Source organism: Pelmatolapia mariae, linkage group LG15 (assembly GCF_036321145.2).
Source record: "Pelmatolapia mariae isolate MD_Pm_ZW linkage group LG15, Pm_UMD_F_2, whole genome shotgun sequence".
Taxonomy (NCBI): Eukaryota; Metazoa; Chordata; class Actinopteri; order Cichliformes; family Cichlidae; genus Pelmatolapia; species Pelmatolapia mariae.
Genome location: NC_086240.1, coordinates 18,168,919 through 18,194,195, shown reverse-complemented (window position 1 = coordinate 18,194,195; position 25,277 = coordinate 18,168,919). Strand labels below are relative to the sequence as shown.

The following is a 25,277-nucleotide window of genomic DNA, read 5'->3' as shown; positions in this document are numbered from 1 at the left end:
CTGAGATGAGTAAAACTAAACCTGAATATGTATAGATTTATTCTGTCTTTTGTAAAGTCTAAAATGACTTCAAACGTAAACCTTTTAAGATCTACAATAACGCTTTACCCTTTTGAAAGTCTACTAGCAGTAACCCTTGATGCTCTTCCCTGAACTGAGCGTCTTTCATACTTCAGGCCTGCTTATAGGACAAAATGACTGGGTCTGCATCATCCAGCTGTCATCTGAAAAACCTGGAAAATATCCTAATGGTCATCACACCGCATCTTTATTGTTACACACTGAGGTGTCAAGTCATCATTAAGGGTACAAAGGAGGTCATAAAATGTGATCTTTATGGGGGAAAGAGTTAAGTAGTTGTCTTAGTACTTTGTCCCCATTTGTCCTGTAATTATAGGTAATCATGGACTCGACACAGTTTGTTACCTTTTAATTTGGCAACACAAACACCTGGTGAAGATCTACTGCATCCTGTTTTGCTGAGCTTCAAGTTAAAGGGAAATTACACCGAGTGTGATTATACACTCGCCAGCTACTACTAAGTACACTAGTACCAAGTTAGATCCTCCTCTAACAAGCTGCTGGAAACATCTGACATGTGACTTTTGCCCATGTTGACATGATAGCATCAAACAGGTGCTGCACATTGGTTGGCCGCACATCTACGATGCAAATCACTTGTTCAAACACATCCCAAAGGTGCTCTGCTGGATTGAGATCTGCGGACGCCATTTGAGTACAGTGAACTCGTTACATTCACGAACCAGTTCGGGATGATTTCGGCTGTGTGACACAGTAGATACACCATACAAGTGTGGTCACAAAGGGATAGACAGAATAGTATGTGGCATAAAAAAAAAAAGCAGTTTGAATTTCAGGAGGTTGTTTTGACCATGCCTGTGTGTGTAAATACACCAAGTTGCTGCCCTATTGTTGGTTGCTTTACAAAAGCAGTGGAACTGGTGTACCTAATGAACTGGCCAGTGAATATAATATGTATATAACCTACAAACCCAGAAAAAACACCTGACCGACCCTCAGCGTCCTCAGTGTTTTTCAAATACAGCGGCTTCTCAGTGTGCAGAGCTTCATTCATGTCTGCTGCTGTTTTCTAAACATGATGCTGATATTATTTTGCAGGTGCTTCTTATTTCTTCAACCTGCCGCGTTTATTAGATCTAAAATGTATCTGAACAGTTGTGCCACTCATTTACCAATCAAAAGCAATTTATAACACCATGATGAGAAAAGCTCTAACAAGTTTTATTAACCTACTGAAACCTTATAAAGTTCCACCTTTATTTCAGAGAATGAAAACAGACAATGCAAGCAAAAAAAAAAAAACAGAAAAAAAAAAAAACAACAGATATTCAACTGAATGTGAGGCTGCCCTTGCAAAACTGTTGACCTTTATTTGGGGCAAAATTCAGCCCTGGTCTGCAGCGAGGGTCGACTATCCCGCTTGTCCACAAAAAACCTGACAACAGCTTCCCGGCTCAGGGGCGATCCCCAGAGCTGGCTGATTCTTGTTATTTTGTTTTGTTTTTTAAAAACGCACAGTGACGTTACTGCTGAGGACCAACTAGGACTGAAGGTCAGCTGATGAGGAGGCAGCAGCAGCGTCTGACAGTCTGTCTTCACCGGAGCCTCCCGGCTGCCTGCTGACCTCGGGAACGGGCATCCGGAGAAAGTGCTGCAGGGCCTGAGCCACCTTCTCCGGACAGATGTTGTAAACTGGATGAGTTGGTGCCTAAAAAGTCAGAAAAAGAAGAAAAAATAAGATTTGCGAGATATTTCGTTTGTCCCAGTATGTATTTTTTTTTTTCTTATTATATCCCATTACATAGCATGTAGCTGCAGCACTGATGTAGGTGCAACTGCAGTTTCACTATTATGATGCCGTTTTAACATTTTCATCACAGGAAGCTGCCACCATCCACCGAGACCGTTTTATTGATTTATCTGAGAATTGCACACCACAAAGAAACCCACTACACTGAGCTGAAAATACCATAGCTCAGGCACTTTAGGGATACAGTTTGAACCTGGCTGCTGTTTTAACCTACGAGCTGATATGCATATGCATGTGCAGGGGGAAGACTTACTGTAAACAGCTGTCAGTGCCAGTAATGCAACAGCAAACAGGAAAACAAAACCAAAACCAACTGCCGCGGCTTTTACGTGCAACCACACGTGTCATTTCAGTAGCTTCACTTTTTTTTTTTTTTTTTTTTTTTTATAAATAAACCCCACTTATTGTAGAGCATCTTTCAGAGCTTCTCATTTTATAGCTCGCTCATATTAAACCTGACTGCACTGCACTCAATAGTCAGCACGGGAACAGCGTTGAGGCGTTTTTGACTCTTCTTGCAGGTGCGTGCAGATAAAACCATGGCTGATAAAAGAAAACCAGTACTTTAATTATTATTTATTATTTACTGCATGGTGATGAAATGAAAGGGTGCAAAAAAACAAGAAAAAAAAGAAGCAGCAGTTACCCTTAAAGAGACAGTTAAACTGTTAAACTTAAATATTCTTGCTTTAGCTATTAATCAATCCAGGTTGTTTTAGTGCAAGTTTCCCAGTTTTAGAGATACTGGCTGCAGAAAAATGTGCAACTTCTCTTGAAAATAATGGGATCATAAACCAAAAACTGCCCAAAAAGAAAAAAACCAAAAATAAAATACATATAAAATGTAGTGCAGAAATCATGTCCTGGTTATAAAAAATAAAAATAAAAATTGCCAACCTTCTTAAGCAGTTTCACGTATGAGCGATTATCTCTGCAAGCAGCCGTGTCACTGTGCACAGTTAGTTCTCATCTACTCGTGAAGAGCAGCTTGTGTTTGCAACAGCGTGACATGATATAAAAACCTGTATACATACATAATATTTAAGCTCTATTGTTGGTATTTCAGTTTATGATGCAAAAAGGTCCAAAACATGTTGTTTTATTTTAAATGAAACCACCTGATTTAATGCAGAGTTTTCAGCCGAGACTGACACAGACCTTTAGGAATGAATAATGCCATCAAAAATCTACATATTTCGTTAGCTACCATTTCAGACTTTAAAAAATTAACAGTAATATTAATCTCTTTAAACTGCTCAGGAGGTAATTAGTGTAACTCGGTGAGGACTGCGCCCTAACATAACAGCCTTTGGAAAAGCACCTTTTTTGTAAAACCTGTGAATGATTTAATATGTATTTCTGTCAAACATGTTTCACAGTGTCCTGTCAGTGGGTCTGCTACAGTCTGAATGACAGAAAACTTGAGATCAAACGGTGACCAGGAGGGTTTGTGCAGACGCCTGCGTGCCCAGCGGTTTATTATGATCGCACGGACTCATCTGCTGAGGCATTATTATGCACTAGCTCCACATGCGGTTTCTCATGGCTGCTCTGCTTTTACCACTTATGCTGGACATCGTTCGGTCCCACTGGAGTCCGTTTTCCAAACTGACAGTGAATTGATGACTTATCAGAAAGCCTTTTCTCAAACCTCTGTGCTCTTTGGGAGCCTTGTTGTTGATGTCACTACAAATCCTCTGCATCCCAACTCTAAAGGGAGCAGCTTGTACATTAGTTGCTCTCTTCAACTTCAGTTGCTATTTCATTCTATTTCAGCTTTTTCTGTTCGTGTGCTTCACCCACTGCATTCTTTAATGGCACCGTTTGTTCCACGAGATTTGGCCCGGCCTACGAGCAGGTGCTGTGATCTCTGGTGGAAAAGTGAGCTTCTGATCCAAGTCAGCCTGCATCTTCCAGTCCTGGACAGTATCCAAGAGTGTAGCTCCCACTCTTGCAGACTGATTTGCTATACGTTTACTTGCTCTCATATATGCGGTTGGTGCTTACAAGTCAAGGAACAGGGGAAGGGATGGCATTTGTGTAATTGCTCTTCTAGGATGACCGCCAGATAACGATGGATGCAAAGCTCTGAGCAAGAGCAACGTACATCTATGCGTTTCTCAACCATCCCTTCAGGGTCTTCACTAATGATGACTGAGACCTCACAGAGTTATTCAGAAAGTCAAGGCGGGTCAGACAAATATGAGTGTGCACTGATTATCTAATCTAACTCTGAGCGAAACAGGAAGGTAGAGTATATACACAACTGTAGAACAGCTCATTTAGGATGACATGTTTTAACTGAATGTAAAGACCAGCTTCTGACTCCACTCCCCAACAAGTAACATGTCCTCTATGTAAAATATTTATTACACCAAACAGTTGTCAAAGTTTCATATCTGACAGTAACTAATGTATATCTTTCATTCTCACCAATCTATTCTCCTCCTTGCCGAGGATCACCTCGTAATGGTTGTCCATGTTCCCAAAGTGCTGTGCTATGGAGAGGCCGCTGAGGCAGTAACACGTGTGGTAAAAATCTCTGGACCTGGACATACCAAGACAATAGAACAGGGCAGTGATGTAAAAACGCTACGCATGAGTAAAGCTGTACAAATGTGTAGTGTGTGTGTGTGTGCTCAGATGGTGTGGTACTGACTTGCCAGGCTTATCCAGAAGGCCTCCTGTTGGGTTCTGACAGCACAGGAGGATGTACTCCTGCAAGGCCTGCTGCTCAAACATCCACCGCTGCTCACTCAGCTCTGACTCTCCTGAGCAAACACACAGTTCAGTCACAAGAGGGAAAAAAAAAAACAGGATGATCCCACAGAAAATTCAGACCTCATTTTCAACATGAAAATGTGAACACGCCAGCTAGTTCCAGTTTTAACATTTAAAAAACCCCAAAAAAACCCCAAAACAAACAAACAAAAAAACCACAGAATAACAATACAAATTATAGTCAAAATGTAAAGAAAAATGATCTCCTAACCACATATTCTCTACTTTACATTTTAGAACGAAGGACTGCTTCACGACAAACCTTAAGATTTTGACACTGATAAATCTATCAATCACTATTCAAAGAGTTTTTGCTGAAAAACTACTAAAACTGGAAAAATATTCTAGCTTTGTTGCACTGACATTCCTTCAGATCAGCTGAAGTCAGTGGGGACTTGCTGCTATTATCATTTCAAATAATTCTGACCAAAAATCACGCTTTGTTAAATTTGTTTTCCTCGTGCCGCTTGATGCTACGGTGATGAGACCTTTCCATTTCGAACTGTTTTAAGAGTTTAGGGTCAAAATGTAAAGGCACCTTCTTTGTATAAGGCTCTGTGGAGTAAAGGCAGGAGTCCAGCTTGCCAGAAAGAGTAGCAGCCATCCACTAGTTTATTGCAGCGGCCTTGGAAACCTCCTTCAAATCGCATCTGCCTGCTGACCACCCAACGCTGAGGAGGAAAGGTGATAAACACACATTTAAATACACTGAATTAACAAACAAAGCATGTACTGTATGTTATAATGTGTCCCTTTAGCTCTGAGTGGAATCGCATGTATACCAACAGCTGAAAACCTCACAGGGTAAGACGAGACGGGATGCAGGAGCAGACCAGACGGGACCTGATATCTTTCAGAATAGGAACGATTTAGAAAACTGCTGCCATGGAAATTGCCAACTGGTACAATCCAGTCCAATAGGACTGAATAATTATGGGATATTGGAGTTAATACCAGCTCCACTTTGGAAGAAGGGGTGGGGGGGTTAATCAATATGTGTATTAAACTACTGCACATCAGTTGCTACGAAGCAAACGTGGGAAAGAAGTATTTAAAGTTATTTAATGTCTCATATTAAACTTTTTTAAGCTGTATGGAAAATTATTGCATTTTATCTCACAACACAGACAGTGATATGTGCACCAGTGATCAGTAAATTAAGGTTGAGTATCCACCTAAATTGGATAGTGAGTGTGTGGGTTTTGTGCACAAGCCCAATTTTTGCCACATTAGACAACAAAGAGCGAGTGTTTCAGCTGACAACAAAGGTATACACTGTAAGAGTTATCCCAATCAGTATTAAAACATTGCGAAAACACCTAATTTTAGCCTTTAAGTATTTTGGACTAATTTTTTTTTTTCCAATGCAAATTTGCTTCAATTCAGATTTTCTGTTATTTGTTTTTCACATAATTCCTCAGTAAGTTACAGGGTATCATAGATGCTTCAAACATGCTAGTGCTTTAGCTTTAATTTCACTGCATCTGGGGGCTGAGATAAAAAAAATGCTTTTGGTTGGCTACAAATATTGAACTTTGATTTGCTGCAGTGGTGGAGAGCGTTAAAACGGCTCTGAAAATTCTGCTGTTTAAATAGAGCATCAAATTGTCACAATGTATTTGATTTATGATGTGCATTGCACAAGTTAAGCTTTGCTGCATTTGTTTAAGGCATTTGTAGGAATATCATTTGTGTTCTTTAATAACCAGCAAGAGCAGACTAAGAAAAAAAACATCATGATGTGTCCCCTTTTCTGTGCACTTGTGCTACAAGCAGCTGGCGTTCATGTTGATGGAGCAGAAAATAATAGTTGAGCAGCCTGCACTTTTTTGAGGAGTGGAGATTACATAACTGTCATTTTTATTGCACAAAAGGACAAGAACGTAACAGTGAAGCACAAAGTACACCCAGGCCAGAAAACGATCCACTCTAGCTAACGCAAAATTGAACTTTGTGTTAGCACGCTGGCTTTGCAGGTGCTTACAAAGCTCACAGAGTGAGTGTGTCCTGAACCCAGCCCAGCAGCCAGAGCCTTCAAGAGGTAACAGAAGCAGTGACGCTTGTAACATTTCCAGCCTCCATTTGTACCTCTACATGTTTCTACACCAGATGAAACTGTAAACTGCAACACATTTTTATTTAAAGTGCTCTTTGGACCAAATTTGCTCTCAACTTTGTGCACACACACAAAAAAAACTGTCATTTTGTTCTGGTAGCAGGCCTGAAATATGATAGAAACTGCTCAGTTCAGAAAAGAGAAACAAGGGTTAGTCCTAGTGAGTGTCCGAGGGGGAAAGAGTTAATAATGTGACAATACGCAGGCCATGTAACACTGCTTATCAATGGCTAGGTTATTGGGGGAGCAGCCTAAACACAGTCTTCCAGACAACCCACTCCACCAGTTCTTCTGCATGGACACCAAGGCATTCCAGCTGAGAGATGTAATCTCCCCAGCATGTCCTGGGTCTGCTCTGCACCCCCCCTCTCCCAAAAGAAGCTCCCCACCTCTCTCCTTTAAAGGTTAGAGACTGGCCACATATGTAGTTATCCAAATTTGGATGAGGGAACTAATGGGTGTTTGCATGCCACAGAGGCAAATTTTAATTAGTGCACCTTCAAAAGGTTTTAAATGTCTTAATCATGTGAGAAGTGGCCGCCTTTACCAAAGAAACAAAAACGCAAGGCAAGGAAACAATGCGGCTTGCGGTAAAATGAGTATTTTTGCCTGGTTGTTCACAGATTTAATGAATTCCTAATGAGAATCTGGACTATGATCATCAGAAGATCATTAATAGATCCCCATGAAAATAAACCATGACACCACGTAAATATGAAAGTTGTTCATTGTGAATTATCTATGTATCTCAGCGTTAATGATTTATGCATTCGCTCACATACAATTTTTAGGTTATGACTCGAGTTGTGCAGCGAGCGAGTCTTGCTGCTTTTGATATTATCCACCTGGTTTCAACTTACAGCCTTTGCTGACCCGCCGCCTTCAGTCAGAGCCATATGCCGGGCGTCTCTGAGGGACGGACAGTGACACACAACACCTTAGAGAGCGCGCTCTGTTGACCTGCCACTTGAGCTGGGTGTTGGGTGAAAATAACTGTAAGGTTGTTTAAAGGTGGAGGGACTTTTTAGCAGTGCTCAAGCAGGTGTGGAAACAGGTTTACTTAACAGTTACATGCAAATGTAATCACACGGTATTTGAATAAAAGCTAAGGGATGATGACATCAAGTGTTTTATGAGCTCAATAAAATAAAATAAAAACTGCTGCAGACTGGCCTTCTGGTGGCAGCCTTATCATTTTATCTTCTCAGGATGACCTCAAGCTTTGTGTCAGCGAGCATCTGCCCCACTGCAGCTTCCCTGAGCATGACTCAAAAGCTCGACCTGCATCAAAGCTAAAGGGCAGCTGCTCCCAACCTTTTACTACTAAGGAAGAAGGAAAATGAGATTTCCCTGAGGGGAGAAACAAAGCATCCCAAAAGTTGCAAAACAAAAACTAATGTAAACCTTGTCCTCCAGAGCGCTCTGAGAGTAACTACATGCACAGATGTTTAATCTACAGTACAGAAAGAGTGACTGAATACACGGAAGCACATTAAGGTGCAGGAAAACAACGTAAGGAAGTCATAAAAGGAACATCGGCAGTTTTAGTAGATTCAGGAAGAGTGTAACCCGTGTTTTTTATAGCTCCAGTTTACAGATGTCTCCTGAACCAGCGGTCCCCAACCCCCGGGCCTCCGACCGGTACCAGTCCGTGAGTCGTTTGGTACCGGGCCGCGAGAGTTGAGGCTCAGGTGTGAAATGTATGGTTTTTATCGGTTTTCAGCGTTATTTTGTTATCGTTTTTATCGTTAACTCGGTTTTCCTGGGTCTTTTCACGTGTGTTATGAATAAATCTTATTTTTTTCGGTACCGGTACTAGTTTTATTTTGTTGTATTTATCCGCGACACCTTAAAGGCCGGTCCGTGAAAATATTGTTGGGCATAAACCGGTCCGTGGCGCAAAAAAGGTTGGGGACCGCTGTCCTAAACAGCTCACATGCAGGTCATTATTAAGTTACTCCTGTGTAAAGAGGACAGCTACAAGGACTCGGCAAATGCGTTTGTGTAATTGTGCCAGTTTAAACGAGTCTGTGAAGAAAGAGCAGGTTGCAGTTTTCCTGGAAAATGCTTCAAACAAATTATGAGTAATTTATCACAGAAACCAAACATTATAATCAAACCATCAGAATAAGGAATTTTTTTAAAAGCTGAACATTTCTAGGCTGCTTTTTTTTTTTGAAACTGAAGCCCTGTACTCATGTAAACCAGTGGGAACTACAGTCACTATGGTAACCTAGGTGACATCAATGAATTTAGGCCTCCTCTTTTATCAAACAGCAGTAACATTCACTCTTTAACTTGGGACCTGCTCACTTCATGTAATCTGTGGTTATTTTGTTGCTTGAAGTCACTGAATACTTATTTCCTTTTAGTACTTCATGATGAGGTTTGCATTACTGCGACGTGTGATTCTGCGCAATAAAAGTAACATGTAGTGTAAAGATGTATGCAAGGACAGTTCCTGAGTGACTAATTTTGGGTTTTTCTCGCCTTTATTAGATAGTTTTCAGTAAAGAGGAGACAGGAAAGATGCCCAACAAAAGACCTTTGGTCAGAATCAAACCCAGGCTGCTGCATTTGGTCTTGCATTATCTGCTTGCCTGCTCAACTACTGAGCTAAACCAGCACCTGACGTTTGGCACTTTTTGTGAATGTTTAACTTGGGAATTAGAGGCCTGTGAATGCATTAAAGTCAGTAAATATCATCACAAAGATAGTAAGTATGAGAACAGCTTAACAATAAGTGGATCAGATTAATGTTTGTCAAATAGGGGAAGGAAAGATTGACATAGAGAGATTTCTCCAAATTTTTCAGAAGAAATTTTGAAATTTTGTTGTGAGTTGCAACATTGTACTTGATTCTTAATGACATTTTCTGCTTGCTTTGTCACAGAACTGAGCACCCAACTTTGAAAGCGATAAAGCTTTAGCACAAAGCCCCTGTTGTGACTGACAATGATAGCATCTTTTTCTGCTGTTGGGACACAGACTGAGCATTTGAGGTTACAATAGAGAGGAAAAGGCGGGGAGGGAGGATGTGCTCACCAGCAAGGCTTTCAGATCCAGCATGTGTTCTTTTCCCAGGATGACAAGGGCGGCTGTACCACAGAACGTGTAACCGCCGTGTGCCTCCAAACCCGGTACTCCACTTAGACCACCCTCCCAGTTCTGACAGCTAGAAATCAGTAAACCATGTAGTTAAAAAACAGACAAACAAACAAAAAAACAAAAAACCATACACTGGATTATGTAAAAAAAGCAGAACAAAAATGCTCTTTAATAATTTACTCAGAGTGCTGTGGTCGATTGTTGTACCTGAGAATCCAGTTGGTTGTGTTTTCAAACAGTTTAGGTGTGAGGATGTTTGTGAGCGATGCTACCGAAGCTGCACAGTATGCACTCCTAAAAAAAGCAGAAAAAAAATCAGGCTGATAAAGATCACGATAAAGTTGAGGGGGAGCAGGAAGTCTGCTCTCGCTAAACATCATCATACTGTAGTTTTAGGCTGCCAGCAGACCAAACATAAACATCCAATTTGCCATTTATGTTCCCCTGCTGTTCAGTCACAGTTATTTTGACTGTTACATATTTTGTTTTCCTGCAATGTTGAGACTGCAAGGAATCATAACTAAACTAGAATTCAAGAAAGGCGTTTTTTTAATCTTTGATATTGTCAATAAATCACTTGAAAAGCTCAGGTATCGGCCATGTATAAAACTCCTTATTTGGTCGCAGAGATCGTCCAAAAACTCAAAAAGTGTCATATAAATAATCTTCTATCTTTATGATGAACACCATGGCTATAGTTCATGTGGGTTCACAAAAACTATGTTAACTAAATAACTACTGAGAGGTTCAAGCTGAAAACAAACAATAATCCCCAGCAATGAAAGAAAGACTGTTTTAATAATTGGGGTTTATTTGATTTCAATTTCTTTCAAATATGATAACACAGGATTGCTGCTTTTAGTGTGCATGAACTGATGTGCTTATGTGTGCTGGGAAAAACCTTAAACCAGGTTTGTAGAAAGACAAGTTACTTTTTTTTCCTGTTAAGATGTCGAAACAAAACAAATCTGGAGCAACTATGTGATGTTATCATGTCAATATGGACCAGAATCTATGGAAAATGTTTCCAGCATCTTATTGAATCTATGAAACAAAAAAGGCAAAACAGGATCCAACCTGGAACTGGCAAGCTGTACCTAATAAAAAGTTCCCCTTGAATGTATAAGCCACTTTTTGTTGGAGTACTTTCATCTGGAAAATACATTTAGTGCTGCTCGTGAACAGTGACAGCAGCCAGACTTGTTCATAGTACTTAAATTAAATGTGTGTTTTTTAAAAAAGCTAAGCTATATCAGACTTATAGCAGAAAACAGTGATTACATGAATAAGGCAGTTAAATCTTTTCATAACACTGTATATCACCACACTTACACTAAAATCAATCAGAAAATCCTGTAATTAAAACCCCTAAAAAACTTTCAAAACAAGGATAACTTTGTTGACAGTTTAGAAAAATGTGATACAAAATGGTTTATCAAAAATTGAATAGCAAAACCTGCCTAAGAGAAAGACAGTTTTAGTAATACATAATGGCACCTCGATGCTAATTGGTTGGAAACAGATATCAGGCTCCTCTGAGAATGAAAAAGTACCTTCTGAAGTTCTTTGTTCAAAGGAGACTGAACCTCAAAGAACAAAACAAAAACATAACAAAAAGCCCCACATAACAGCCTCAAAGAGGAAAAAACACACACACACACACAACCGAAATGAGATAAATCCACTCTTATGTAAAAGAGATGTGGGCATTTCTCATTATCTCCCCTGTTATCAACAATAAAAGAAAACACAGGAGAATATAAATACAAAGGAGAGTGTGCTTAAGGGGAAATTAGCCTTCAAAAATGACCCACTTACTGTGATCAACACAGTATGGACACCAAAGACGTTTGGTGTCCAAGCAGTCATCAAAGATGTAGTTAACGATATAAATTTTCTTATGTGGTGAAAATCAAATTCTAAAAAGTAAAAGAATAAAAAAATAAAAAGAACCTACAGAAAAACACAAGCATAGAGGAATCACAATTTATCTTCTGGGACCTCACCTGACATCCACCTCTCCACCGACGTGCATCACAAAGGAGCCATCTGGCTGCTTCACTGACCACAAGAAATCTAGCAGCTTCTCCCTGGAGGAAGTCAAAACAGAAGGGGGAGAAGGGTCGATTAGAAACAAGGATGAGTTCATGGTGTAAAGAGGAGGAGGAGGAGCTGTAGATGGAGTGAAGAATAAACAGAGGAGAGAGAGGGCAGGGGGTGGAAGAGTAACTGCTGCAAATTTAATAAAGCACTAATGCAAAGTCAACACCCGCTGTCTAAATCTGCGTCACTGCGAAGAAACGGGAATCGCCGCTCGACTGTAAACACGCAAAACTTCACCTTTTCTCCGTCACGCAGAGTCAATTAGGAGAAAAACAACTCATGTAAACAGTGTTTCGAAACGCTCTTATAATGAGCTGCTGGTTAAATAACATTAACATGATCCGTAGCTGCGACAACCCCCACAACTGTAAGAAAATGTGTTATAGTGGTTATAGCATAGGAGGGAAATTCAGTTACACAAACAAATTTAAAGGCATGAATTATGAATTTGAATTATACAGCCACAGTTTAGTTTCATCTTTATTTGTCAGAGAACAAATTGCACAAAAAGATTCATCTCATAGGATAACTGCAAGCTAATTCCAATCTAAAGCCCACAGGCATGTGGACACAATATTAAATAGCCTATAAAATACAAATAAATATCCAAGATACAATAAGAGCACTGTAATAAACTATGCAAGTCTAAAAGAAATCCAGTAAATATCATCACATAAATTAGGGGTTGTCTGACATATTAATTTCAAACAAACTGAGCTGCTTTAACAGAAGCTGTTTTGTGTTTGTCATGTTGTAATTTTACCACCTTAGCAGCACACTGTGTGATCATACCTGTCTATAACATTATAGGCCTCATCTGTGCCGATGATGCAGAGGGCGTTGACGGCAGCGTAGGTGGGTGCAAGGTGGGCGTGTTGCCCCGGTCCCCCGGCGAAACCCCCTGTTGGGCTTTGACAGCGTGCCAGAAACTGACACACACTGGAGAGCAAAGATACAGAGGTTATGATTTCATTATTTATTTAATATACAAACTGACAACCACAAAGAGCAGCCAAATGGTACTACATGAATGTACTACAAACACCAGCATACTGTTTCTTACATGCAGGATTGCTGAAATTGCACAGCAGCAATAAAACACTCATTAATTGTATTGATAGTTTGAACAAATGTATTAGCCCACCACCCAAAGGTTTACCCCACAGCTGCCCTAAATTAACAGTAATTGCCAAAAATCATATTAATGTCGGTAAAGGCTAATCCAGCAGCAATAATGCTAAAATATAATTACTGTTTTTAATCAATTTTCAAATTCACTGTTTTACTATTTTTTCAGCTTTTTTGTAAAACACATAATTTATTTATTTATTCATTTGATTAAGACGGCAAGTTACAGTTACCATTTACTTGTGTTCCTAAACAGAGCTACTTTTTAACCCCTACTTTTAAAATATACTACTTTTATAACCAAATATTCAAGGAGGTGTCACGAAATAGGGATCACAGCCATGTCACATGTTGCAGTTACACATCTTTAATCATAAAAACATTTACTACCAGTAATTTGTCAGTGTAGTTCTCCTACATGTTTTATAGCTTTTTTTAAAAACAGTAATTGGCCCATTACTGTGGCATGGATAGTGTATTTTTTTAACATTATAGTCTTCAATCTTATTGCAGTTTTCTGCTTCTAATCACTGCATTGCAATGTTTTGCTGTAAACCAAGGCTAACAGACCTTCAGTAGAAAGGTCTGTTAGCAGCTGCAGATATCTAATACCCAATGTGACAATGAAAATGATATGAAGGTGATGACCAAGTTGCTTTTGCATAGAAATGATTAGAAACCATAATTACTTGCATTAGCACATTTTTAGAATATCTTTCATAGATAAAGGATGTGGTATGAGGCTGATAAGCACAAAAATACACAATAGCGTCATAAATTACTCCACTTGGCCATCTGAGGGTTAAGTAATCCTGTACAATACAGACTCCAGTCTGTATAAGTATGTATGTACAACAGCTTTTCTTTCTGTTTAAAAGTTTGACACTAATTATTTCACCTGACTTGAACAAACCACTTTTTCTACACGCTACACTGTTTCCGTTTACTAAATCATCACAGCTCCTATTTTCTATCTCAGACCGGCAGAAAGTTGGAAGGCTATAAAACACGCTCCACTGGGCTATTTCACTTTAGCTGACGTGTCATACCGCATAGACCAACTCTACCACAGGTCCCTTTCTTTCCAGCCTCCATGCACCACGCTGCTTCTCTCACAAATGTCCTCTTCATCCTCCACCATGGAGAAAAATAATAAAACTGTAAGAGTGCCTTGAGCCAAGTGAGTTGGAAGGGAAGCCCACTTTAATTTTGGCCAACCAGTCTGGTGCCAACACTGACCTGAGAACAGTGTACACTTCATAAACCAGAGAAAGCAATCTCTTGTAGGTTGCATTGTTATAGATCGTTGAACAGGGCCAGTGTTTTTGTGTGTGTGAGCACAAAGCCATCATGTTGGCGCCCGGGCAGTGCCAGCCGGTGTGCTGGCACGCCTCACGGTTATAATGAGTGCGTGGGCTGGCAGCCTGGAACGGCGACTCGCTACGTGGTTTGCAGAGTGCTACTTTTGACTGGCAGTAATTTAATCAAATGACATTTTGGTGGCAGTGAGAGCAACAGTGTTTGAAGCCGTGTCAGCATAAACATGTTTAAAAGTACACCTGCCAGTCGTGCACAACGTTGTCATCACTTTTAATCACACTTATCAGGCATAATAACTCTTGGAAAAACCTTCATTTCACTGCTTCAAACATCAACACCCCAACTTTTTATTACTGCGAGTTTTCTATTACAGAGGATAAATTAAACTTCTTGAAGTTAGCTATGGAAACAAGGACAAGGAATGATTTAACAACCCTGGCCAATGCTGCAGCTGGACAGGAAAAAAATAAGCATTTTATTGGTCATTATATGGTAATTTAATCAACATCTTTCATCTCTTACCACTTCTGGTTCTGTTTTATAAAATGGTGACTTGTGTTTTAGGAAGGGAGCCAGAGGATAGGAGGAGTTTACAGTAACATTGGTACATGTAATGTAGTATAATGTTTGCGTGCAACACCCTGAACTTGTGGTGGGCCACTTGTGATCACGAGGCTCTTGAATAGGTCGCCCGGTGGGAGAAACCTGTCTACAAACAATTGCAGTCTGACTCGCACTGCTGGCACATGATCGCCATCAATTCATAACAGTCAGATTCCTGACACGCTGCAGTCAGTCAGAGTCAGTCTGCACCAATGAGTGTATCCCATGTGTGACATGGCTCTTTGCAATCGGGGATTCGACTGAACTGGCTGCCAACTGGTTGCATTCTGGTTATATAAAAGCAAGGTTGCTGAGCACTTAAACTGCCATCTTGCAGGAACTACATCACTATTATGGGGGAAATTTTGGGTCCAGATCTATGAGGTTGCAGCTAGACTGTAAATCAAGTAGTTAATATGAATTTTTCTGTAGGTAGATGGCAACAGAATTGCAGTGTTTACAATATGTCACAGTTACAAATGAATTTTAAGTATCTGCCAACTTCAATCACAAACTGACTGCAGACCAACTCAATCTTATTGCTGTTTCATCACCATCTTGATACACCAATGATGCTTTGAAGAAGAAAAATAGCCGCAAGTGGTCACAGACCTGGTCCCCATCTTCAAAGCAACCGTTTCAAAGGCAACGAAATCACAAGTTCACACTCATTTTGTTTGTACCTCAGTATCCAACTGCTGTTTGCCAAAGTGTGACTGTAGCGTAAGGAATAAAGTATAAAGGACATTTTAATTGAGCTAATAATCTCTTTTTATTGTGTATAACCTGAGACATAGGAAGAGCTAGTATAACTGTATTCTGTACAGATGTAGTCTGATGTTCTAACTTGTTTTAAGCAATATAAAATGTTTCAACACATCTGGACCATTTTAGAAAAATATGTTGAAATTTGGGGTTTATTCATATGCACATTTATACAAATGTGCATAGCCCGTGGGTCTGAGAACTGAAGCAGATGCCCTAAACCTGCATGGCCTCTATAGGAAGTTTGAGGAAAACCGCCTCAGGTTCCTAACTCTGTGACATTTACCAATGTACTTAAAGGGTGGTCGGTAATTTCAGATCATATGGAATAAGATAAACTACATTATGTTCATTATTGGAGCCAGAAAGGAGGATTATCCTGCACAAAACTGTAAACCGTCTCCTTTTTAGGGCCTAGTTTAACCTAAGAGTTTGCTACTACTACCAGAAGGGGGCGGTAATGTGTCTACAAGCTGTCTGCCAACTACCAATGATCAACCATAACAGAAAAACACAACTTGCCTAGCTACCAGGAGGTGGACCTGAAAATTGTGTGTGGTTATATTAGATTTTGCTATACAAAAGAGAAAACTACAAAGCAAAATAAAAAATGCAGTCATCAAGGATGTTGTGTGGAAATCTTTAAAAAAAATAAACCAAAATGAAATCCACTAAAAAACTCTGTTAAGTAAAGCTAGCATATCACAACTATACCATATTTATACATTTACTATTTATGGATATTTATAAAGAAAGGGTGGTGGGGTATTGGTGGACGGCATCTTCAATAAATGGTTGAATATTTCAGACTTAATATCGAACAATATTTGTGTGTCTGTCCTCATTATCATCACACACTTTTTCCACTGCAGTAGTGTCTGCTTTACTGCAAGAATTATGAGAACTATGCAAAAAGCAATAAATAACAAAATTCGTTGGCAGTGCACGGGTATTATTTGGCTCCACTCTGTTGTCGTGTGTGACTCACTCTGAGGCGACGGCAGCAGGAATGGGCTCCTGTAGTAACTCCAGACTGTGAAGAATCCAGAAGCAAAGCCACGGTCGGCTAGCATCCAGACACTACTCGCACACACACACACACACACACACACACACACACACACACAAAATCAAATGGGCATCACATGACCGATAACAGCTATAAATGAGATTGTGAGATCAGTCAGTCAGAGGCACAGATGAGAGAAAAACAACTCTGCCAGACACAGAAGGGGCAGGAGGAGGAAAATGATGGGAGTGAGCCACACAGACACATCATACAAACTCATTTTCTGCAGTTGGTAAATGGACTTTATGATTATGTCTGCCATTTATGATGCAAATATTAGTTGTGTGATGCTTTTTCTGCTGATTTTATTACATATAATTCAAACTCAGTTTGTTCTCTTTAGCACTGCGTACACTTAACTACATAAATTGGCTGTCTGCCTGCTTTTGTGTGATCAAAGGAAACTCCACTGAAATAATGAAGTTACTGAGCTGAAGAAAAGGAGAAGCACAAATGCTTTTCTCTCTTCTGGCTAGAGTAACAAAAAGCACACACATTAAAAAAAAGTAAAGGATAAAAAAAAGCAGTGAGATTGCCAGAAGCAGACAACTATATTTTTTTGGCCAACTGAAAATTGCAGCATTTCTATTTAAAGCAGAGGATAACAATTCGGCATTTTTCCAGAGGCAGTGAGAGTTGGTGTCCTACTGTTCAGCACACGATATTAAGCATACACTCACCAGCCACTTTGTTAGTTACACACTTATCGGCTTGCTAATTATTCAAACAATGAATGTGGAATGGTTGTGCCAGACCAGCTGATGTGAGTATTTGAGAAACTGCTGATCGACTGGAATTTTCACACACAATCTTCTCTACAGTTTACCAGGAATGGTCGCAAAAAGAAAAAATATCCAGTCAGTACTAGTTCTCTGTGTCAAAATGCCTTGTTGATGTCAGAGGAGAATGGCCAGACTACTTCGAGCTGATAGCAGGTAGGCAGAAGTGCATCTCTGAATACACAACAAGCTGGTTCTTGAAGTAGATGGGCTACAGCAGCAGAAGACCACAGTGGTTGCCACTCTCTATCAGCTGAGAACAGAAAAATGAAGCTCCAATTCACACAGGCTCGCCAAAACTGGACAACAGAAGATTACTAAAACGTTGCCTGATGAGTGTCAACTTCTGCTGAGACATTTCCATCCTGCATTGTATCAACACTTTGGGCTGGTAGTGGTGGCGTAGGCACACTGGGATCCAATTAATACCACCTGAGCACCTGTTCACATTTTGGACAGAGAGGACAGATGGTTTGAAAGAGGACTGAAACAAGCCATCTATTTCCACTGTGAACGACCATCTTTGAGCAGAAGTTGTGGCTTACGACACCAACTGTCTGCCATCTAAAATCCAGTGTCAAGATCCCTTCCCAGGCGCCTTAACGCCCACTCACATTTTGGGCCATTTGACCTCAGTAAGTCACATAATAGGGTGGGGCAAGGTCTGACAATGAGTTCACCCGAAAACTGATTGTGACCCAGACCAGTTTTCATACCATGGCTCGTGTGATTAGGCAGAGGATCAATGGGGGTTCCACGACCCTCTTAGGGACACTCCCAACAGGGCTTAAAAATCTGGGTCTCTCCACCAGTTGCTCTGAGAACTGAAGAAGCTTCTCAAATGAGACGTGAAATGTCTTCAAGAAACTTAAAGAAGTCCAGAGGCTTTTCGTTCCAAGACCACCTGAGCATAAACACTTACTGACCATTTTTGCTGGCTGCTTACAGCATGATAATTTACCAGATCACAAACTTCAAATAATCTCAAACTGCTTTCTTAAACATGAAAACGAGCTGATTGTACTGAAATGGCCAGTCATCAGATCTCAATCCAATAGAGCACCTTTGCGCTGTAGGGGAACAGGAGATTCTCATCATGGATGTGCGATGGACAAAACTGCAGCAATTGTGTGATGCCATCATCTCAACATGGACTAAAACATCTGAGCAATGTTTCCAGCACTGAACAGCTCAGCTCTGAAGGCAAAAGGAGTACAACTAATAAAGTGGCTGATGAGTGTAAATACAACGCCTACTTTGATTGAAATACAGGTTCCTAAGAAAAAATAAAACTACATCTACATATCTACAGCACATAATTTGTGTGTGATTTCTTTTATTTATTAGTAATTTACTGTACCTCATAAGCATCTGATAAATGACGTAAGCCCTTCTTGAGATACTGGTAGTGCTGTTCCCGCAACAACGTTGGCCTGAAAAACAAAAAGTTAAATGTCAGACAACTTGGAAATTTTTTTTTAAAATAAATAAAAACAAAATCAGAAAAGTGTCAGTGCTCATAATTTAAAAACTTAGACACACAATTCACTTGTTTTTCTAAGATTTGTAAGTTTAAATTTAAAAAAAAAGAAAAATTGATTTATGTGTCAAAAATTAATTATTCACCAGGTAGCCCAAAATATGAGAAACACAAATAAAATGATCGTCTACGCAAGGGTTTGTGATCAAACTCTGCATTATTTATTCACTTGTTTCAGATATTCAGATCCTCAGCAGTCTAATTAGCAACTTCTGTTTATTTTCTTCCTTATTTTTTATTCACTTTCTATTAGGAGAGCTTTGAGGCCTGTCCTCATTAAGAACAAAAAGAAAAAAAGAAACCAAAGCCAGGCAAACCAAAACAACAGCTTAGCCTTTCAAGTTTTAAAGTATTTCTCAACAAAACTAAAAGAAAAAGAAAAGAAAAAAAAAGTCATCATGTTTATCATAATTTTCTGCACTGTGTTTTTTTATTTGTTGTCGATAGTTTTAAGAGTTTTATGCATAAAAATCTATCTAGGGAGCAGCACCACAAACCACCCATTAATGCTGTGGTATGTGATACTGGTCCATATCGTATTCTTGTCCCTAATAAACATCAAATTAAATTGAGGTAGACAATCACACATATTATAATATATAGGAAATTAAGGCAAAAACTAATAAAAATAAACATATGAATGAAAGAATGCCTGAAAACACTATAACGGAATGACAGAAACTAAGGAGCCCCATAGTTAATCTTTAAATGTTTGAATGAAAATTCAGTCTGCAGCTTTTCATAAACATAAGTCTGACTATATATCTGCATCAATGACAACTGATACCCACCCACTCTGATTCTCTGCTTGACCTTTCCACACAGTGTTCGCTACACCTGTTATAATATGCGCTTTCTACCAACACAGAATGAGTCACAGATCACTACATGACAGAAGCAGAGCTCCACATCTAAAAGCTGGTCTGCCCACCACACCAAATATATGTTCAACCCACCCTTTTAAATGCTGAGAGCTCGACAGGCTACACGCAAGTGTACACAACGAAACCAAAAATTAGTGAAAGAAAGAAAACAAAAAATACAAAATGAACAAACAAAAATACAACTAAAAAAGATAGGGGGAAAGAACAAATTAAAGAAATAAATGAATGACCAAACTAATAAATAAATAGCGCAAAAGAAAAAGAAAACGAATGACCAAATGACCAGAAGGAAAAAGAAATTAATGAAAGAATAAATGCTATGGAAAAGAACAATGAATAAAAGAAGGAGAGAAAGACTAGATAGAAAGAATAGAAGAACTAAAAGAGAAAGAAAAAGAAAGAAAGCACATAAAGAAAGAAAAATATTACAGGCAAATTATCTAAAGAAATAAACTAATTAAGGAAAGAAAAACAAACAGTGGAACAAAAAATGAAGGCACAACAAAAAGATATTTTTACAGATTGCTGACATTATAGGTTTCGTCGACCCAGCTAACTCAAAGAACTTGCCAAACTTGCTTTGTCGTACCCCCATCAGGACATTTCTGTTAGAGCTTGTAGCTGTGGATCCCTTAACCAGAGGCGCTGAGGGTTAAGACCCTACTTTCAAATCCCTCCTCAAAACTTATTATTACAGAAAGCAATTTTTAATAATAAAAATGTTCTTATTCCTCCTCCTTTATTTATTCTTAAATACTTTATTTTACCCATCCTGTAAATTACTCACTGCTTTTATATTTCATGTGGTCCATTTATTATGTCCTATAAAGCACTTTGCAACTATGTTTTGAAAAGCGTATCTAAAAACTTTAAATCTTGCCTCCCATCTGTTCGAGGTCAAGTCCAGGCCAAGGCTGAGAAAACAATTATCACCACTAAAAGCAGGACCTCAGCTGATGAATATCACAGATTCTTTAGTAGTACTAAAATGCATTTCTCCATTGGTTGCAGTACCGCTGACATTCACATCTAGCAGTTGTCATAGAAATGAGATGAGTCACCTCATTGAGAAGCGACGGCAGCTGATAGCAGAAGCAAACTACGTGGGCAGATCTACTCGCCGCTAAGATAACAGCCATCGTGCATCACAGTGCAGCCTTCTCTAATAGCAAACAAACAGCAGGTGTTTGTGAGTAAAAAAAACATAATAACAGCTATGGCCAATAAGCAGTGTTCCTGTAAATGCCTCATAATGGCTGTTCATGTAGTCACCTTTATGAGTGACTGATGAATCGGTAATTATTATTGCTATGGCTACACAACGTCTGGCCTACTTGTCAGCAAGAGTCTAAAAATGCACACTTTTCTAGAGTCAATTCTATAAGTCATAACCAGGCCAATTTAGTGTCCTGGTTTCAGGTAATGAAGCCAGGTCTGAGTCTTTAAAAAAAACAACAAAGTAAGATTTTGAGATTTTAATAAAGAGACAAGGCAATTCTACTTTTCTGTTTCAGAAGAGTCACCTGACAAGGAACTGCAAAGAACCCATCCCATCTCCTTCTTTTTCAAACATCAACATTACCCATAAATGACTCAATCCCACATATAGTGAAAATACTTTGGGATGCACTGAAAATTGGTATCAGTCGACATTTTCCTTACTGTCTGCTATCGGCCCATTGGCAAATAAATTGCCAATCAATGATGGCAGTGTTTATCACCTACATCCTTACATCTGTGATCTACTTTCCTCATTTTGTATGATAGAATCTGTGATTATAAAAATGTACTACAGTGTGAAGGAGGACTTCAAGTTGTTAATTGTCATGAAGATTTCTTTGTTCCCCTTGGACAAAAGGAGAAACAACCCCCCCTCCCCCATTATAAACGCAAAGAACAAGTTGGTACACCCCTACAAATAATTTGTCATTCTCATCTCAGTGGCTAGCTGTAGGTGTGCTGGTGATATCCTTATACTGGGTATAAAAAAGCTAGATTTGATGCATTTATGCTTCATACTTGGATTATAGTATGTTTTCCTCAAAGGCAAAAAGTCAGCGTTATCCTATTTAACAGAGGCCTGTGCTTTTTCCTTTGGCGGATATCCAAAATCTCTATAATCTATAATGAGAGCTCATCACTCCCCGCAAACAGGATAAACATAGAAATTAGTGGGAGATGACTAAAATTCTGGAGCCTACAGGTAGATGTTGGTGCAGTGGAGGGATTGAAAATGTTGGCAGCAACACATGGCAGCATCAGCATTAACATGTCAGAGGGAGAGATGGGGATTTGCAGTTTAATTAAACATTCAAATCTGAAGGTGGTGTTTGATATATGAAGTGAGGAGAACGAGGCACATCACAGGCTGTAGTGGGCTGAGCTGTCTGCCTGAAAAAACTCACAGACTCTGCTCCATTGTATTCTACAGCACACTGCGGATACTTACTGTGGTAAGCTGTGTATTTGCTTGTAAACACTCATGACTTCTTGAATGGATTTTTCCACCTTTTTCTAATAAAAGAGAAAAAAAGCAGCATGTGATTGGTTGTTATGAAGCTTATTTTGAGGGGAAAAAAACATATTTTAGGCATTTCAGAAAACAGAATTATTTCCTACTTAAAAATCTGGACTAGCATCAGCCACAAAATCCAGAAAATTGATGTGTAAACCCCTGAACATTAACAGCTCATGTGTGTTTCGTGGTCAAAACTGTCAACTCAATCAATTCAAAACATATAACCTCATATTTGTGCCTTACACATGACCTATATTATGGAAAGTGACTGAAAGAGCGTGAACTACTTTATCAAAGTTAGCAACCAAGAATATTTAAAACTTCTATCATAATCAAATGGGTAACTTTTGACATTATTTGTTCATGTATAGCTTAATTTAGACCAGGGATGTAAAACATATGACAAATGGGTGAAAAAGGCCCGCCAAAGGGTCCAATTTGGCCCTCTTGAGGGCTTTGCAACGTGTGAAATTTCTTGTGACATCACCAATAGTCACTACTCTTCCTGCTATGGGGATATGCTACAATATGCAAACATTTCTGACTGTACTGTTTTTTTTTTAACTGTATGGTGTCATCAAAAGGGGTAAAAATCAGCAAAGCAACAAGGCAAATAGATGGACACTGTCATTCCACCTGATCAAGTTTTATGTATATTTGCAGAGACCAGAAACATAAATAGTACATCTTATAGGTTACATCATAACTCTAACATAACTATCATAATAGTTCTTTTAAACTATATATGACCATTTAACAGTGTACCTGTAACCTGTATATTTTCATTATCTTTCTCTCATTGCATCTTTCTCCTCCTCTTCTTCAGATCTGCCTGATCCGCCATCACTGCTCTCGCTTCCCTCGTTTCCACCTCATCCTCTCCCTCACCTCAAACCTCATTTCCTGAACTGGAGTCAGTGCTGTAACATGTATAAATAATCATGCTCCTATTACAAATTGTCAGCAGATTGAACATGTGACTGTCTCATCTCCAGACAGCTGAGCCAGCTAAACAACAACAGCTAGTTAAGCTAACATCAGGTCAGCTAACATTAGTCTTGAGTATCCTGAAAATCCAGCTTTTCCTCTGATAAACAGTTTATTACATTCCCACATGGTATGAGAATTTATTTGCCAAGTGTCCACGTTCAACAGTGTTATATCCACTTCATAAAAGTTTCACTAACGCCGCTAACAGCAGTGTCATTGACAAAAAAGTTCTCAACCACTTGCCTCACTATTGCTGCCATCAAGGCAGTAGAGTTCTTCCTTGACTCATTAACTCATACTGGAGTCTTTTCACAAAGTTTTACAGCCTTTTTCAGAGTAAACACACTAGACACCCAGCATACTGACAGGTAAATAGTGGCCTGACAGCCTACAGTCACTACAGATAAACAGTAGCAAGAGTTTCTGAAGTGATTTGGGGGTAAAAAATTGACACACATCTGTGTTTTAATTTCTAAAAATCCATTGTCCTACAGCAGCCAATGTAGCTAGGATTACACACTTGAATTGGAAGGGATAAGAACACAGAAGTCATCTGACTACAAGCTACTATCTACTGCCCTCTGGAAGTGAGTAACTTTAAAGTCCACACCTTCACATTTAACTTTTATCAAATGACACATTCAAATTTCCTAAGACAGCCAGGTCTTCATTTGTTCACTTGGCACTTTTAAATGTGTTGCTAAAGTATGAACAAATTCAGATACTAAAATATTGATAAATCACTGAATTGTGTATACCCAATGTAAGAGACTAACAGTGATTTTGACACCCTGGATTGAGATGTGTGTGCATGCTGCAGCAGCTGTCGCACCTTCCCACAGATCTCTTCTGGATTGCAAATAGCAAAAATGTACATAAGAAAAATGTTTGCGCCCCCCCGAAAAAAATGAAAGATGAACTTTTTAGAAATGAGCAAAGATGGCAGTCTGAATCCTAGTTTCCTTTTTTATTAATGCAGTTACTGGATCTGATCTAAAATGATTGCAGTGGAGTAACTTTCAAGAACAGTGCCCAGGATGCAGACATGTTCAGACGCTGTCAGAAATTGACGCGTTATAAGTTTTTTTCAAAATAAAAGCCCTCTCCTGCTATCATGTTTTAATTGGGAAGAAACTAAAGATAAAGTTAGACTTTATGTCATGCCCAGGCTTAACTATTTTAATTAGTTGGCTAGCAGCTAGCTACATTCAAACTTAATCTCATTAAGGAACAAAGCTAGCCATCCATGGGCTAAATGGATAAAGCACGGCGAACTAATGCCCGCAAACAAGTTTCTGATTACTTTTTGAATCAAAGTACCGACATTTTAGCAATATAACGCATTGTGTGCATGGCAGCTGAGTTTCTGTGCACTTTTCTAAACCCAGACTGAAGAGCCGCACGTTAGCATTAGCCACACTGCCTTGTAAAAAAAAAAAAAGAAAAGCTAACGCTCGTGTGCTTACCTGCTCGACAGAAGTCACCGTCTCTACCCCGTCATCCAAGAGCATTTCTGCCGATTGCTGCTCACGGAAACACCGCAGAGGGTTAGGCATGTTGTCCATGGTGGTGAAGGGACCTCTTTAGATGTGCGGACGCTCTGAGTGAAGATATAATTTTGTCGCTATTGGTTTGTTTTGACAGTTCACTCACACTTTCGCTGGACTCCGCTCACTTCCTGTTGGGCGGAAACTGCGTGGATAACAGCTACGGTGTCTCCA

At 39.4% G+C, this 25,277-nt stretch overlaps 1 protein-coding gene across 1 annotated transcript; it reads right to left on the bottom strand.

The window, feature by feature from the left end:
• Nucleotides 1-338: 338 nt before the first annotated feature.
• Nucleotides 339-25,239, bottom strand: fntb (farnesyltransferase, CAAX box, subunit beta). Its single transcript, XM_063495272.1, has 12 exons — nucleotides 25,023-25,239; nucleotides 22,498-22,562; nucleotides 18,985-19,057; nucleotides 16,765-16,856; nucleotides 12,753-12,899; nucleotides 11,864-11,947; nucleotides 10,065-10,151; nucleotides 9,795-9,924; nucleotides 5,172-5,304; nucleotides 4,512-4,623; nucleotides 4,286-4,400; nucleotides 339-1,750 (listed from the first exon to the last, which is right to left on the bottom strand). Exons 1-12 carry the CDS (start codon nucleotides 25,119-25,121, stop codon nucleotides 1,583-1,585), a joined length of 1,305 nt encoding a protein of 434 aa, XP_063351342.1. The 5' UTR covers nucleotides 25,122-25,239; the 3' UTR covers nucleotides 339-1,582.
• Nucleotides 25,240-25,277: the final 38 nt, after the last annotated feature.

Excerpts from the sequence above, each read along its gene's own strand:
- fntb (XM_063495272.1), bottom strand. The coding sequence starts at position 25,121 with ATGGACAACATGCCTAACCCTCTGCGGTGTTTCCGTGAGCAGCAATCG. Across the intron at positions 9,925-10,064 it reads ACAACCAACTGGATTCTCAG|CTGTCAGAACTGGGAGGGTG; the intron begins GTACAACAATCG and ends ACTGATTTCTAG. Across the intron at positions 1,751-4,285 it reads GCAAGGAGGAGAATAGATTG|GCACCAACTCATCCAGTTTA; the intron begins GTGAGAATGAAA and ends CTGACTTTTTAG.